Raw genomic sequence first — 16,361 nt, forward strand, 5'->3', positions numbered from 1 at the left:
GCATAACCTACGCATAATATATCTTATTATGCTTAAAATGTTTTCATGTTATTATATTCATTATCCTCAAAAATACATTTATAATATTTAAAAACTTAAATCTCGATAACTTTACAACGGTCATCAATTTAACGTACGTACAACACGGATAAAATCAGTGTTATTTGTGTATGTAAATTAAAAGTCGAACAATTTGGCACCTCTATATGGGCTCTATGCCACATGTACGTTTATACAATTATACGTGTATTATATGACGTACGGGTATAGGTTCCTATATTATAATATATACTGTGAGATGTAGGCACAACAATCATAAATAACCTTGATGAATAAAAAAATATAAATCAGTGTTGTATTTTAGTTGTCATGAACCGTAATCATGGGATTAGGTCCTTGTTAACAAGATAATCTCGTAATACAGTAACGAATTCAACACTCGTTGATATCAATATTATCGGCTATTATTATACTTATACAGTAATTGTTATTATGCGGTCTGTAAAGTGGAAAAAAAAAAATTACTGTATCGATGTACGCACCCAAATACACCGCGCAACCATCATATCCTCGGCAGTTCGATGTTTAGATCGGCTCGTATATTATATACTATTATGACGTTTATTGACTTGTTCCACATAATTTAATAAACATTCATATATGCACCGTTCTCGAGTCTTAACATCGCCAATGCTATTTATTTACACGCGCAGTGCAATTACTATCCCGTAAATCAATGTCCGTTATTTGATATAAAGCCGATGAGGTCTCATAAAATAATCTTCGAAGGTAAGGAGTATTATATATTTTTATTAATGCGCAATATTACCGTGAAATACAACGGCGGCGGATCATGACCGTTTTGACATAAATGAGGAAAAACGTCAAACGCTTATTATTATAAGCGTTATTCTATTATGCTGTCAAACAAATTATGTTTACGGTCAACTTTCTGACATGACAAGTCACATTTAAAAGTAATATTACGTTTACAAGAATAATAATAAAAAAAAAATAAATAAAACCATTAAAATATCTGTATAGCGTTAAAATATCGTATAATAATATTATGAAGTCGACACTTTTTTTTCCAAAACAGAAATAATAAATTGTAATACTTTTTTGTAAATTAATTAAACAACTTTTCCTATATAGAGAGCAGATCTCAGTTCATATCGTTGTTTCTGTGTTGTAATACTCGTAGATAAAACGTCGTTATTAGATTTCCCGTATAATATGTTAAATTATTTTATATTATATTATATTATACTAATCAAGTAATATATCATATATTTATAATGTGTACCGTACTAACATACTTCAGTGTATAAAGTTTACACTCTGATTTGATTTCTGGTTTTCCCACAGTTATAATATTATATTATTACTCTGGGTAAAAAAATAAATATTTTCTGTATCGGTGTCACACGTACATCGTGGTGATTTTATTATTGTAGTTAAAATCACATTTTTATAGGTTTATAAAACGAGACAATTTTACGACAAATATTAATTATATTGAAATATTATTATATATCACAACATATTACGTCTTTCTCTCTACCTACACTCTTCGTGCTGATGTTTTATAGTGTTTATTTAGACACGAACGTCGTCGTAAACTTCACGCGTGAGCGTTTTTCTGTACAAATATAATTCAACGATATTACCTATATTATTATATTATATTATTATTATTACAATGTTAGACTTGTATTTCTACGCTACGATAATATTATATATTATGCAATATGTGTTGTGGATTTTTGGCCTGATTACTGCAGTCGATGTCTTCGAAAACTCGAACGAATGCGCCCATACATAAATTGCATTTATATATTTTATTAAGTATATAGCACATGGATCCGTTTAAATCTTTGTACGCGAGGTTTGGTCCAATTTCTAAACGCGTAAGTAAGCAAAAAATTATCATTGCGTTATTTATTTTTAATACATTATAATAATTTGTAACTTAAAAATAGTAACACTGGTATAGCACGCCAAAGTCTAGTGGAGACGACGATTTATATTATTTCGTTCTTATACGCCGGCCGGTACCTATATAGTTCTATATTATTATTTGGTTCGCACTGTTTCCGCCTATCGATCGGGTCGCATTCGTCACCGACGCGATGAGCGGAAACGACCCAAGCGGGTTGCCCCCGGGGGATGCCAGCGGCCGTCGCGGACCTTGGCAACGCGTATAATATTTTATACGCCGGGGTTTAGCGCTAAACATTCGAACCAGTTCGGTCGTCGCCGTCGTGTACCCACCATAACATATGACCGGCTTGCGTATCATAATAATATAATATCTCGTTTACCCGTCACACGCACACGATAACGGGGAAAAAACCAACTTTACACCGGTGCGATTACGCGCGGCCTGAGATTTCAAGGTCCGTCGAACACACGGGAGTAGGTAGTTGTAGGTACCTACGTACCGTGTACATCTGGCTGTTACCATCACTATACTATATCGCTATAGGTATATTATGAACGTTTGTTTCGAAAAACGTCTACTTTTTCCCCGTGGAATATAACGTGTAGATATTATAAGGCACAGAGGTACACAATGTAATATACAATAATAATAATAATAATAATAGTAATAGTAATAATACACGTGCTATTAAAAAATGTTCGTATTCAACAAATCCCACGGTGAGTTAATTAAAAATTCAAAAAAAAAAATAATAATAAGAATAAATAAATAAGAATATATAAATTACGCGCGCGCCGAGTAGACAGAGTAGGTAGAGAGTAGGTATTCACTCACATAATATTATAATATATTATGATAAGGGGAGTACATATGCTGCATGTACGCAGGCGGGCGGGATCGTTATAATTATTATTACCGCTGTGATAGTTCATCGACTGCAGCGGCAGAACACGGCAGTATACTACAATATATAATAATATTATACCGTACACCTATTACAACAATGCGCGTAGGTATCCGTATAAATACGCGTACCTGTATAATAACACGATGTATAGACATATAGTGTTCCCGTGTGTACTTACCTCGTGTGTGTGCGTATAATATCATAATATGCGTGTAAGTATATATACATATATATATATATATTGTGTGTTATTGTGCGTGATTTGCGAACATCATTTACAGCAGTATTATATGTAAATATACGCGGACGACGACAAAGCGCCGACGACTGTGAAAATATTTCCTCGGGGTAATAATATTATAATGATGATGATAATTATAATTATTGCAGTAGTTATACGTAGGTAGGTATACATATCGTGTGTACGGCGCGCGAAAATCGTCCGTCGCCACTGCGGCCCTACAATATAATAATATTAAATAATATTTAATGTATACATTGGTTACCGGTCGCGTTTTCCCGTTTCCGCATTTACGATAGTTTCAAACGCGGGAAAGCGGAAAATGACGGTGGGCCGCTATACGTGTACAGTAGGTATTGCTCGCGACCAGACGGAATATCGACGCCGTACATTAATTCGCCGAGTGAATTTTCCCATAATTCTTCTTCTGCTTTTTGTCGTTTTGTAGGTCCCGTGTAGGCTCATTACTCAAACAACTATTTACTTCCAATTGTGTGTGTGTGTGTGTGTCTCTCTCTCTTTCTCCTTAACTTTGATTCTTTGTTCCGAGTTTTTCAAGTCCTTGACCACTTTCAATCCTTCAATCTTTTTTTTTTGGAACGTCATCTTGGCATTTTTATGCTTGATAACTATTTATTTGTAACCCGTCCAATTGATTCCTCTGATCTCCACACGTATCTAGTCCAATTCAGACTGATACATTTCATAATACATTGATATTTGCTTCTCTATTAAGGTTTCGAATCTCCTTGTTTTTCCTTATTTCGTATTCCCCTATATTATTAATTTTTCGTCTATAAATTCTACTTAATATCTTTCATTCTAAAGTCGCTAGTTTAAGTCTATCCGATTTTGATAAGACTCGCGCACTACTATAATTACTATTATAAAACCGTAATGTGACATATGGATGTGACTAAATATTGTAATAAGGTGATTTTCTTTCCCTAACACCCCATTATGATGTTTTTTTTTTTTTTTTTATTGAATTCTAACAAGTATTCTATAATTGTTTATGTAAAATGCCAATAATTTTCAGGCAAATTAAAAAAAAAAAGTAGATTTCTTTTAAGAAGTCCAAATTTCTTTTAAGAGTTAATGTTATGGTTTAACTAGTATGACATGAAACATTTTTATTACATATTTTATTCATATATATTATATATTTATTTATTAGAACTTAATTTAACAATATAATCTATTATTGCTATTTTTATTATTTTTCATTACAATTAAATTTTCAGTTTATAAAATTCAACGCACTGAATTGTTCAATCGCCAAATTACATGACATGGTAACATTACTCTTAATCGAAAATTCATTTTCGATCATATAAGTTTTTTGGGTAAGCGGTTAGTTCTTGGAAAATTTTGAGTATTCTTAATCATTTGGCCAAAAAAGTATAACGCTCAGTAACCGACTAAAATTGTATCCTTTTCTTTTCTACCAAACCAAAAATGTTTTAATTTTTCTATAAGTTATAATATATGCAATATGCATAATATATATATATGTGTGTGTGTGTAATTTTCATAAAATGTATGTGATATAAAAATAAAAATTTATACCTATATAATTGTTGTCATTAATTATTTTATTCGTAGTTGCTGAGTTAGACGATAATTACTATACATACGACAATGAAAAACATTGTTATATATTTTAATTTAGTAAATGTAGTAGATACTAATCAAATAATTATTGACAAAATTATTATGTATTATATAATAATGTTTATATAACTTGTACTGTTGTATTTTTAATACTTTTTTATAAGTATAATATAAAGACGAATTTGGTCAAAAACGATTATGTCCATTTGTATTTTATAAAGTCCTATTGCCGGCGAACATATTATTATCATTAGCTTATACATACGTAATATGGGTATAACCCTCATAAATATTATTATATCATACTAATGCAATGATGCGTCATGTATTTTTTTTTAATTAACCCTCTTATTTCTTTAACAATCTGTATATTTTCTTCTAACGTGACGACGGGTTAAGCAGTACATCGAAATCATCGCGGCACCGTGGTCGTAATTTTTCTTCAGTTTTCTACTAGAAATTTTTTCCCCCCGGATCAGCCGGAGTAACGCGTGTCCAATATATTATTTTAATTGGCATTTGGCGCAGACAACGAATACATTATATATTAGGTGCACGTATATATAATATATATATATATTTACATTTTACGTTTACACTGGTGGCGCATTATACTTGAATTATGGCGGGTGAACAGTGCGCAGGTCGTCGTTCGTATATAATATATAACAATAATAATATGATGTGTATGCGTGTGTGCTGTATATTTACGAAATTCGACGTGGTGTACTTATGTGGAACGCTCTTATATAATATATATATATATATATATATATATATATACACCTATCACTCATTTAAGTGGAAACGAAAATATATTATATACAAAAACCTATTATTATTATTATTATTATTATTACGAGTATTATATCGTTATCGGACAGGGTTTTTTTTTTCGTGTGGTCTCTTTTGCACTCGTCGTGTACGTCAATAACGAAATGCAGCATGGGTGTTTCACTCTACAACAAATGCACACGTATGTGAAGTGCCTATACAATAATAAATATGAAGCACGTAAAAGCGTTTCATTTGGGTGTATACTTTCTGTTGTCGTTAAATTTAATTTGGGCGTACGGCCGTATTTTTGTCAATTTGTGCGCAATATATTTTAGTGAAACACTAATAGGTATGACGTGTATAGGAAAATATAATTAATTATAATATTGTATAGGTTTACGCACTCGATAACGACACTGATGCAAAGAATTATTATACCCCTCCGCGCGAGGCATTCGAGAAGTTTTTGTTCGTGTAATTTTATACATGATTCAATTACTGTATGTTTTCCATATCGTACACTCTGCATAATTAATCAATAACTTTGTTCTGTATTATTGCTGTTAATTTTTTTTCAAACTATATTTCGTTTATTATTATCATATGTACCTATGCGTTTTACGATCGGTTGAACTCATAATAATTAACGCCATTCAAAGTCATTATTAAATCGATCGAAGATGGTTTTCAACGTACACGACGATTCGGCTATAATTGACAGAACAGATTTGCTTATGTATGGCTGAAAAATAGAAATTAAATAAAAAAAGCTGCCGACTGTTTTGAATTAAAAACTACTCGTTTTTTATAAAAAAAAAACGCTATACATTTAAAAAATGTAAAAACAATCCAATTACCAAGGAAAAATGCGCATAATATAAAAATCGTAAATTATTCAAATGTTCCGTAAATTATAAAATAGAATAAAGTATATAATAGAACGAGTAACATATTAATGGAAATATTTTTTTTTGGTTCTTTTTTAATTATTAGAAAAAAACAGATTCAGCTAAATCAATGTAATTTAAAAGAGTAAGTAAATATTGGTTCTTATATTATATAATAATATTAAAATTTAATAAGATTTATTTAAACTTGTCATTTATTCATTCTTGTTTAACACTAATACTATAATATTTTATACTGTAACTATTTATTTTTTCCCTACGTTATATAATATATATTATAGAGTGTATTGCGTGAGTTATATTATTATACTTGGAAGTTAAAATTGATGAGATCAAAAATAGATTCCTTCAATCAAATTCAAAATCACTTTTCCGCTGCTAACGTCGGTTTCTCGTGTTTATCACTATTTCGTGGTTCGTCTATCATTAGAATGATGGATTTTACAGTCGTTAAATTTGATTTTGAGGTGTGTATTTATGAGAAAAATATATTGATTTTAAATAATAATTTCATGAGAACCATCAAATTGCACCACCGCCGTCATCGTAATATTATCAACATGATATAGAATATTATGATTAAATATCAAACATATCACGGTGAAAAGAACCAAAATAAAAAATTGATACTATTGATTCACAACAGAAAATTTAAAACATTTTCTCATTAATCCCTCGAATAAATATATTTTTGACGCCGTAAGCGCGTAATATCGTCGTACCTGATCGTAATAAATTTTACATTGAAGATGTTAAAAGAAAAATTAATTAAAATCCTAAAAAATGTATTAACCAAAGATTCCTAATTTAATTTTATATGGTAATTTAGTAACTTATTAAAATCACAGGGAAATGTTTTATTTTTAAATTATTATATTTCTTACAATTAGTTTAACTTTATCTTTCATAAAAACCTAAGCATAATTTATTTCATAATTAATAATAATTTTCTAAAATTATAACCTCTTTTTTAATAACTGAATAGAAATATTAATTTGTCATAAAATTTACAATACACCGTTTTATTATTTATCTTACTTTTTGTAGCGCTTTAAAATTTATAATCCGCAAAATAAATGAAAGATTTCTCAAATTAAAAATAAACTTATTCTGCTAAACCCACTTAATTAATTCAATACAAATATTAGATTACTAAATAGAGATAAGAACGTACAATTATTATAATAAACATGAATTTATATCTTATAACTATTCAACAGTTATTAAAATCTTGAGTGCTATTAATAGTAATAAAGTAATTTTGAAATACCTCTCAGTTATAAAAATTAGTAAATATAAATTTAAATTTAAAAAATATGGCCATATTTACAATAGATCGAATTATTCCTAGTTAAGATATTCGTATCCACTTCTGAACTATACAATATGAAAGGTTAAATTCTTTATTGTAGAACGTGTTTCGGGTATTGGAGTACAAAATTTAAAAAGGAGAAAAATCATTAAAAATTCAGCAATGTACAATGATAACAATCTGAATCTTTTTTATATCAGTTTTATTACATTATCGTAAAATATTAAAAAATACAAAATTTGGTTTAAATTATTACAACTGCAAATTGTTTTTTTTTCAATTAACTTCTTATGACTCTAACTTCAATACAATCTGCACAACTTGTTTACATTTACACATAATGTGTTTAAATTAGAAACACTTAAATCTTTAGTATAATTTATTTATATCTTAAAGCAAATATTAATTTTTCACTGTCGCTTTTTTTCTAGTATTTATACTTAAACTAATTTAACCTTATTTAAATAAATTATAAATATTATAATGTATGAATGTTACTAATAGTATCTGCTTCTGAAGTTTTTTAAAGAATCTATTAAAAAAATTATATAAATATTAATATGAAATGAAACTAGGGTATTTTATCTAACAATTTATCTAGTATTTTTCTCACTTATGCATTAAACATAATATAAAAACTAGGCATTATTAATTGTATAAGTTAGACGAAACTAATTCGATTATAATAATGATTATTTATAATCTTTTAAAAGACAGTTAAGGAATTAACATATTACTATAAACCTTATTGTGATGTATGCACGATTGACGATTGATAGGTATAAAAAAATTTTAATAAAGAAATATATTTTAACTAAAAAAAGACACCAAAAATTCATGTTATTTTAATATACATAGTCGTATATTCCAATCATGTTTGCTTGTTTTCTGTATAAATATTAAAATTTAAAAATAATAGGTTAAAAATATTTTGTGACACATATTGTGTTGGTTAGTGTAATAATATTATACCACATGCAGAGTCGAATTAACCAGTTTCTTAAATTTCTACGAGTTGTCAACCAGCTTCTGTTTATTTTATATGTACCCACCTTACATGTTTCTTAATTTAAAACTTCAACAAGATACGTACAAAATGTACACAATATGTATATTAATATTTATCTAAAATTAGTAGGTTTGAATAATAGTAAAACCTTTGTCAATAGTTTTTAAATGTTAATTATTATATTTTAATATTTTAATTATTTTATTTTTAAAATTGAATTATTTTAATCTATGTATTAATAATGTTATATTTACATAAGTAAATCTAAAAAATTGATAATATTATACTTAATAATACATTAAAAGATATCAAATTAACATAATGTAATATGCTTTACCTACATTCTATCTTATTAATTAAAAATCCGAAAAAAATTTAAAATTTGATTAAAAATAAATTAACTGTTTATTGTATTATGTCTTAAAAACATTTTGTCTAAATTAATGGATATAAAAACATGGTCTGTGCAATATTAAGTGTGGTTTTTTTAATGTATTTAATTTAAAAAAAAAAAGACTTTTTTTTAAAATTATAAATTGCTTATTATACTACCTACCTGACATCTGTTCACTTAAATAAATCAAACAATAAGTAAGTGTAACAATGTATATGAAAAAAGACATGATCCACAAAACAAAGGACCCTTATATTGGAAGAACTTTGATTCAATAAAAATATGGTGATTTTTAAATAAAAAACCTAAATATTTTAGTAATGTTGATAATATATAAGTAAATAAATTCATCTGCTACTATAAGAATATTTTCAAAACTTTTTTTAATTATTCCTTAATTGATATATTTTACATAAATAGCTAAATTTGATTTGAATTAAATCAAATTTTAAAATATATATGAATAAAAACAAATTAAAAGTTTTTAATTAATATCATCAGGATATCAAATTCTTCTTAAAAGTAATAAATTAGAAGTGCTTACTAAATAATTAAAATTCTAGTGTTATTGAATACTGATGGTGACTTTTTTTAATTTCTTAAAATATATATCAAAATATCTTGTGATTTTTATAATTTGTGTTTTTTGTAAATTTCTTATAAATTTAGTAATAATATTTGAGAATAGTAAAAAACTAATATTTTGTCTAATCTGTTAAATATGTATTGAAAATATAAAACTCGATTTTTTTTTTTTTTTTTTAATTGGATAATTTCTATTTTACTTTTAAAAGTAATAGTACTTCGAATATTATACGTAAAAATAAATACATGTATTTTGATAATATTTCATAGATAATAAACATATTATTTACCTTCCTAGTACCTATGATGATGCTTAACGAAATGTTGTAATTAACTATTTCGTTCCTGATATAACTTATTTTATAAACTTTTCCTTAAATTTATTACTTATTTATTAATTATGATTTTAATATTTAAAAAGAAGAAATTATAGAATAGGTAACTTAAATCTTAAATATTTTAGTTAAAAAACGTTAGTGGGTGACACATACATTTTTGTAAATTATAGATTGTGCAATGTGCATTATTAAAACCAGATAAATCACTTTGCTATAGATCTCGAGTATACTACATCATTGAGTAAATCATTGAAATGAATGAGTAAAATTGAAGTTAATAACTGATAAGCTGATAATGTAAGTAATAACTTACGAAATAAATTTCTGAGTTAAGACACAGTCAGCTCTATATTTAATGATGTTTAATAATTTTTTTTTTTTTTTTATATATACGAAGTAAAATTGGTTAAACTTTTGCCAAAAACATCGCATACCTATGATTATTATAACATAATTATGATTCTATTGAATCGTGTATTATTGTTCGTAATGTAAATAGCATAACATTTTTTTAAATATAAACTTTTCAAATATGAATTATGTATAGAAAATAACAACATATAATATCTTAATAAGTCCTGACGACAAATATTTTTTTTAGTTACAACATAACAACTAAAACTACTATTGGAATAATCATTATTTTTCGTTTAAACATTAAATTTTATCAAACATTTTTCTTCAAATGCTTATAAAAAAAATTAAACTAATGTATTTTTGAATATTTTATGTATATTTAAATTTTTATAGGAAATATTATATTAGGAAAAACATTTTCTTATATTATATTATTTGTGTTTTATTTTCAAGCTTTTAACTCAACATAAAAGTTTTGATAAATATTACAAAATATAATATGACATAAAACTAAACAATTTGAAAATGTCACATTCTTAAAAGTAACTCAAAACTAGTCTTAATATTTTAAAATTTATTGTTTTTAGAAAATTATTAATTTGATAATAAAGGAATATTTCAAGTTACCATATGATGAATATTTTTTGAACTATAACAAAATAAGAAATACATTTGAAGGTATTTAATCGTTATATTAGAATGTTTAAATATCCAATTTCGTCAAAATTTAAACTTAATTTACTAATATAATTTATTTAGGGTAATTATTAATTGATAATATTAAACACGTAAAGCTGAAAATTACATTTTATGTTTACCTTGCATGTATATAGTAATCTATTCAATTGGGGGTTTTTACAGTTTTTTACGAATTAATTTTTCTTATAATTTTAGATTTTAGTCATTTCTTTATGATCTAACTATCTAATTACGTTGCTATTATGTTCACTTTAATACCCTAAGTGAACGGATATAATAAAAGTGTATATATACAATATTAATATGTCCATTAAAAAATATAATTTTTTTCAAATAAATGTACATATTATTATTTATTTCCATATTTGTGGTTGAAAATTTTGATAGATAATAATTTTTCCTTAATTACTTATATTATTAATTGCTACCTAAATTACACCGATTGTTTAAAAGCTATTTATAATAATTATATTTATAAATTCACAGGCATATATTTTAACATAACTGTCGCTCCACTACTGATTATATTAATCGACAAAACAGCGGTGGTCGGCAGATTTAATCGTATTTTTATTCGCTTTAACACTCTGTTGGTTGACAGTAATACTAACAACAAGAGATTTGTAAAATGTAAAATTATATTTTATAATCAATGGTCTTACTTCAAAATATTGGATTTGTAATTATTATCAGTGGTAAAATATTAAAAAATATATAGAATAAAGTGAAACAGTAATTTAAGATCAACCCAAAATACCCTGAAATTTGCATTTTTAGATTTTATATATTCAAATAAAATATAGCATCCTTTATATTCGTATTCACATTATTAATAAAATCATTAAATTTTACATTTTCTGTGAATAAATTGTTATAAAAAAAAAAAATATATTTAATGAAAGCAAAATACTAGGAATTTTCTTTTTTTACTTTTAACATTTATTTTTAATTTATTATTTTTATATTTTTACTAATATTATGATAAATAGACTAAGGTAGATAATATAGTTTTAAATAATTAAAAGATGACTGTAAAATCGATAACCTTTTATACTTAAACTCATTCTAATCAGTGGAGTCAGAATATAGTATGTTAAAATAACCACAATGAATACGATTTTAAAATTTTATTTTAGGTATACGTTTCATCTTATTTTTGATCATAGCTAAATCTCTGTTTATCTTAAAAATTGTATTTATGTCAAATTAATAACTATAATATTGTTAGCTTTAATATTAACTATAGACTTATAGTTAATTTATTTAAATTTTTAATACAAATTAAATAATTTTACTATAGTAGTTGGTAATAATTTAAGCTACGTTGATAAAAAATATTCATATCTATAATACAGGGCTTTTGAAAGATCGTAAAACAGCATTTTATTTCAAATAAATCTTTTATTTTAACATTAGATTAAGACGTTCGACTTGGTAAACCCGGTAACTCTAATCTCAAAAGTATGTATTGATCGATTGGAATTTAAGATCCCCCTTATTGTATACTATTTTTCAATTTGAAAATAACATCAATTTATCATTTCCAACGGTAAATTCGATTGCTTCATTAAAGATCGTTCTTATTTTAAATTTAAATATTAAAATTGTGAGAGAAAATAATTCGAGAAAAATTAAAACATTCTCTTTCGTTATATTATCCTTAAAAAATACAAAACATATTACTGTGTTTTCTGTTTAAATACACAAATATTGTTGGTTTTGATTTTGATTAACTGACTAAAATACATCAATATGTGTAGATATATTATAAGAAGGAGTAAAAACGGGGACTTAAAAAACAGCTACATGTTATTTTAAAAGTAAGGAAATGTAATAGGTAGAAAACAATTGTGCTGACTAAAAATCATAATAATTATCATTTACTAAAAATTATGTATATATATTTTTGAAGATATAGGATTTTGGTCATAATATACATAATTATTATACATATATATATTTATAATATACGTTATGAATAAGTATAACAGTTGTATGCAAGTATAACGTAGACATTATTTTTAGCTCGGGGCGAATTGTAATCATTACATTAATAACAGTGATCGTAAACTAATTTTACGAATCGTATTTGAAAATATATACTAAATAGACCGAAGATGCGTATTGCCTTTGTAATATTACATAATATAGCAATGTAACTATAAGTAAATAATAAAAATTAACACGATAAATAACATAAATACAAAAAAAAACGTTTATTATTATTATTAGATTTTGTAACAAATTCTGAGATTTATTAAATGAGTATTACTTTATTTTATAAAATAATATTAATTTTATAAGAGTATTTTAATTCGTAAATATGTATTTTTTATCATTGTCTCACTGTCTCGATCGTTTTCATGACGCCTAAAGAACTATTATAACAAATTAAATATTGAATTCGATATTTGTATTATAAGAACATAACAGAACACTTTAAATTAATAGCAGATGACTGACTTTTATTATTTATTTTGTAGAATAAGTGTTGTCACATTACTTACTCCAGCACGGCAGTACCACGTACAAATATAATTGCTAATTTTAAGTGTATTTTAATAACGTATGATTCGTGTTCATATTTTATTGATGATTTTTGAATTTTTACTTGTTACAATTTAAATAAGGTACCTATTATAATTCGTCACACTCGTAGCATTATATTAAATCGTTTCTATTTTTTTGTGTCGAATGCTATACGCGATATGCCTCACACAGGGAACGAGTAAAATACGTTTTAATTACGATATGTCATAAAATTTTTAAATTATACATGAATTATATCACTTATAATTAAAATCAATAAACATTTGAGCGCTATCATTATTCAAAGATAATAATAATAAGTACCTTTCCATCGTTTGCATATTATGGTTGTTTCTAAAACATCACTAATTATGCGCACGAAATCTATGCTGTCAATTTTATAAAATAATATAATATGTATGCTATATTCGTGTATACTTGTAATATCGACAACTCATGATGCGAAACTGAACCGTACAATATCTTATAATGTATTTAACTTAGGCGTTTAATAATTTACGCGAAATTCGATTCAATCCAATCCGGGGAAACAATAATAATAATAATCGAACTCCATAACGTAATGTACAAAGCGGGGACGATTATCGTGTGGATATCTATTCAAAAACGACACGAGACAGTATTTTAACTGAACAACGGTTTTAGCGACTCTTTCCGCGGATGACGCGATTTGTAATAATTGAAACAAGCGATTAGTTGCGCTGTTTATGAATAGTTTATCATGAGATATATGGTACGTCGATGTAGTATTGTATATTAATTATTATTATTATTATTATTATATAATTTAGCTAGCTCCGCTGCTTATGGTAATAATTTAAGCGCGGGTGTTCGATCGGTAACAAATAAAACATCAACAACAACGATAATAATTGTCGCGATGAATCACTCGTGTTTTCGGTCAAACGGACTGAGTGTAATAATAATTAATATCTAATATATTACGTAACTCATACCACCTATACATATTGTATTATAATTTATTGTACGTAATGAACAATCGACAAATTAACGTTTACCGGTAAAATATCGTGGAAACGGAATCGATGTAAGGGACGAATATCCGATTTGTTTGAAAACCTGTTTGAAAAATTCCGTTTTTGCAACGTTCTTGTGAATAATCGATGACGTGCTCGTTGAGAAACATTAATAGTTTCAAAGGATCAATGAAACTTCAAAACAATTATTTATTAGTATCAAATATTGAACACGGATGCACAAGACATAAATTATTATAATGTAGTGCACGACGAATGGATGTCTTGTAACCACTCGCTAAAATTAATTATCTCTTATTTGAACTTTTTTTCATTAAAAAAAAAAAAAATAAGTAATTACAAATATTATTGCTATTTATAAATATAAATAGTATATATTATATAGTATACTAACTACTAGGCAATAGCTAATTTATGCACAGCGTGTCAGTGACAAACTAAATGCCCGGATATCACTTGACCCTTCTTAAACTCGGTTAAATGTAAACTGCACAGATTTATAACACAGTCCTTTGGATTAGTCTTACCAACTACAAAATACAGGTCTAAAATTATATCCGGTCGTGATAACTATTTTATTTTCTGTAACCAATGGCAACAATATAAAAATAAAAAAATGATAGATTTTTGTGAGCCAATTACATTTGTGTGTTGAAAAATAAAATTTAAGTAATAAAATATAGCCTATGATGCTATAAGAATCTTGCCGAATCTACTGACGAACATTTTATGAAAATCGGTCGAAAACTGTAATTTTTTATAAAGGTCATTCGTTTTAAAGCTTTTGATTTTATACAGTACATTTATTTATTAACTATCTGATCCTGTACGGCATTACTTGTGACAAATTAAATAATGCCAGTGGATTTACCTATTGTATTATACTCCGTTAAATGTATACTGCACACTGCACATGTTTCCAATACATTCATTATTCATTGTAAATAATATGTAAAATTCAAAAATTTGACTTCGAAGCAAGGCACACGTTTTTATAGGCCCAGAATAATAATATGATATTACAATATGTAATATGAACCACATTTCAAAACCGTGAATGCGGTGAACTTAACTGCGAATCGCATACACAAACATTGATTTTTATTAATATATACGTGAATAAATCGATTATATTGTCGAACGCATCAGAATTTTTACTTAGTAATTTATAAGTAGTTATGTGTAGTATACAACGGGCCAACGAGTATTGTTCAGCTGATGCCGAAATATTTATTTTTCAAATACATTATTTATCAAACCCAACATAATAATATCGTAATACAATATACGTAAAGGCATAAATAAATAACAACCTGCTCGTACAAATCTACCTGAAAACACGGATTCTGAAAGCTAGTGTCTATTGCCTCGCAATAAATTCAGCCCCGCGTTGTTCCTTTAAGACACTCAACGGATCGTGCTCAATTACTAAAGTTCCATCAAATTTTATACTATATTATTATATATAAGATTCCTCTACAGCGGAGTGATTTAACTTGCAGCGCGTTCGTTCCTCGGGTCCTACTAAAAATAATGACACACATTATTCACGGGAGGAAGTAAAACTCTATTAAACTTCTCGACAATAACAATATTATTATAACAATAATATTCTGCGGCGCATTGTGTTCGGAGCCGGAGACTCGCGTCGATAAATTTTGTTATATTTTCATACAACAATTTTACAGTTTATCCGCATTAAACTTACGTCGTTGCCGCTATTGGTT

At 26.5% G+C, this 16,361-nt stretch overlaps 1 protein-coding gene across 3 annotated transcripts in view; it reads left to right on the forward strand.

The window, feature by feature from the left end:
* Positions 1–16,361, forward strand: part of LOC112603338 (ankyrin repeat and fibronectin type-III domain-containing protein 1) — a 138,428-nt gene that overhangs the window by 105,495 nt on the left and 16,572 nt on the right. Inside the window, exon 1 of one of the 3 annotated variants that reach the window (XM_025351858.1) lies at positions 677–789. The exons of the other annotated variants lie outside the window; for them this stretch is intronic. Coding sequence (XP_025207643.1) covers positions 762–789 — 28 coding nt within the window. The 5' untranslated portion in view covers positions 677–761. Of the gene's footprint in view, positions 1–676; positions 790–16,361 lie in introns of those variants that run through there. 3 annotated transcript variants of the gene reach the window in all.

The sequence above is a fragment of the Melanaphis sacchari genome, unplaced genomic scaffold, assembly GCF_002803265.2.
Source record: "Melanaphis sacchari strain LSU unplaced genomic scaffold, SCAv2.0 Contig106_pilon_pilon, whole genome shotgun sequence".
Classification (NCBI taxonomy): Eukaryota; Metazoa; Arthropoda; class Insecta; order Hemiptera; family Aphididae; genus Melanaphis; species Melanaphis sacchari.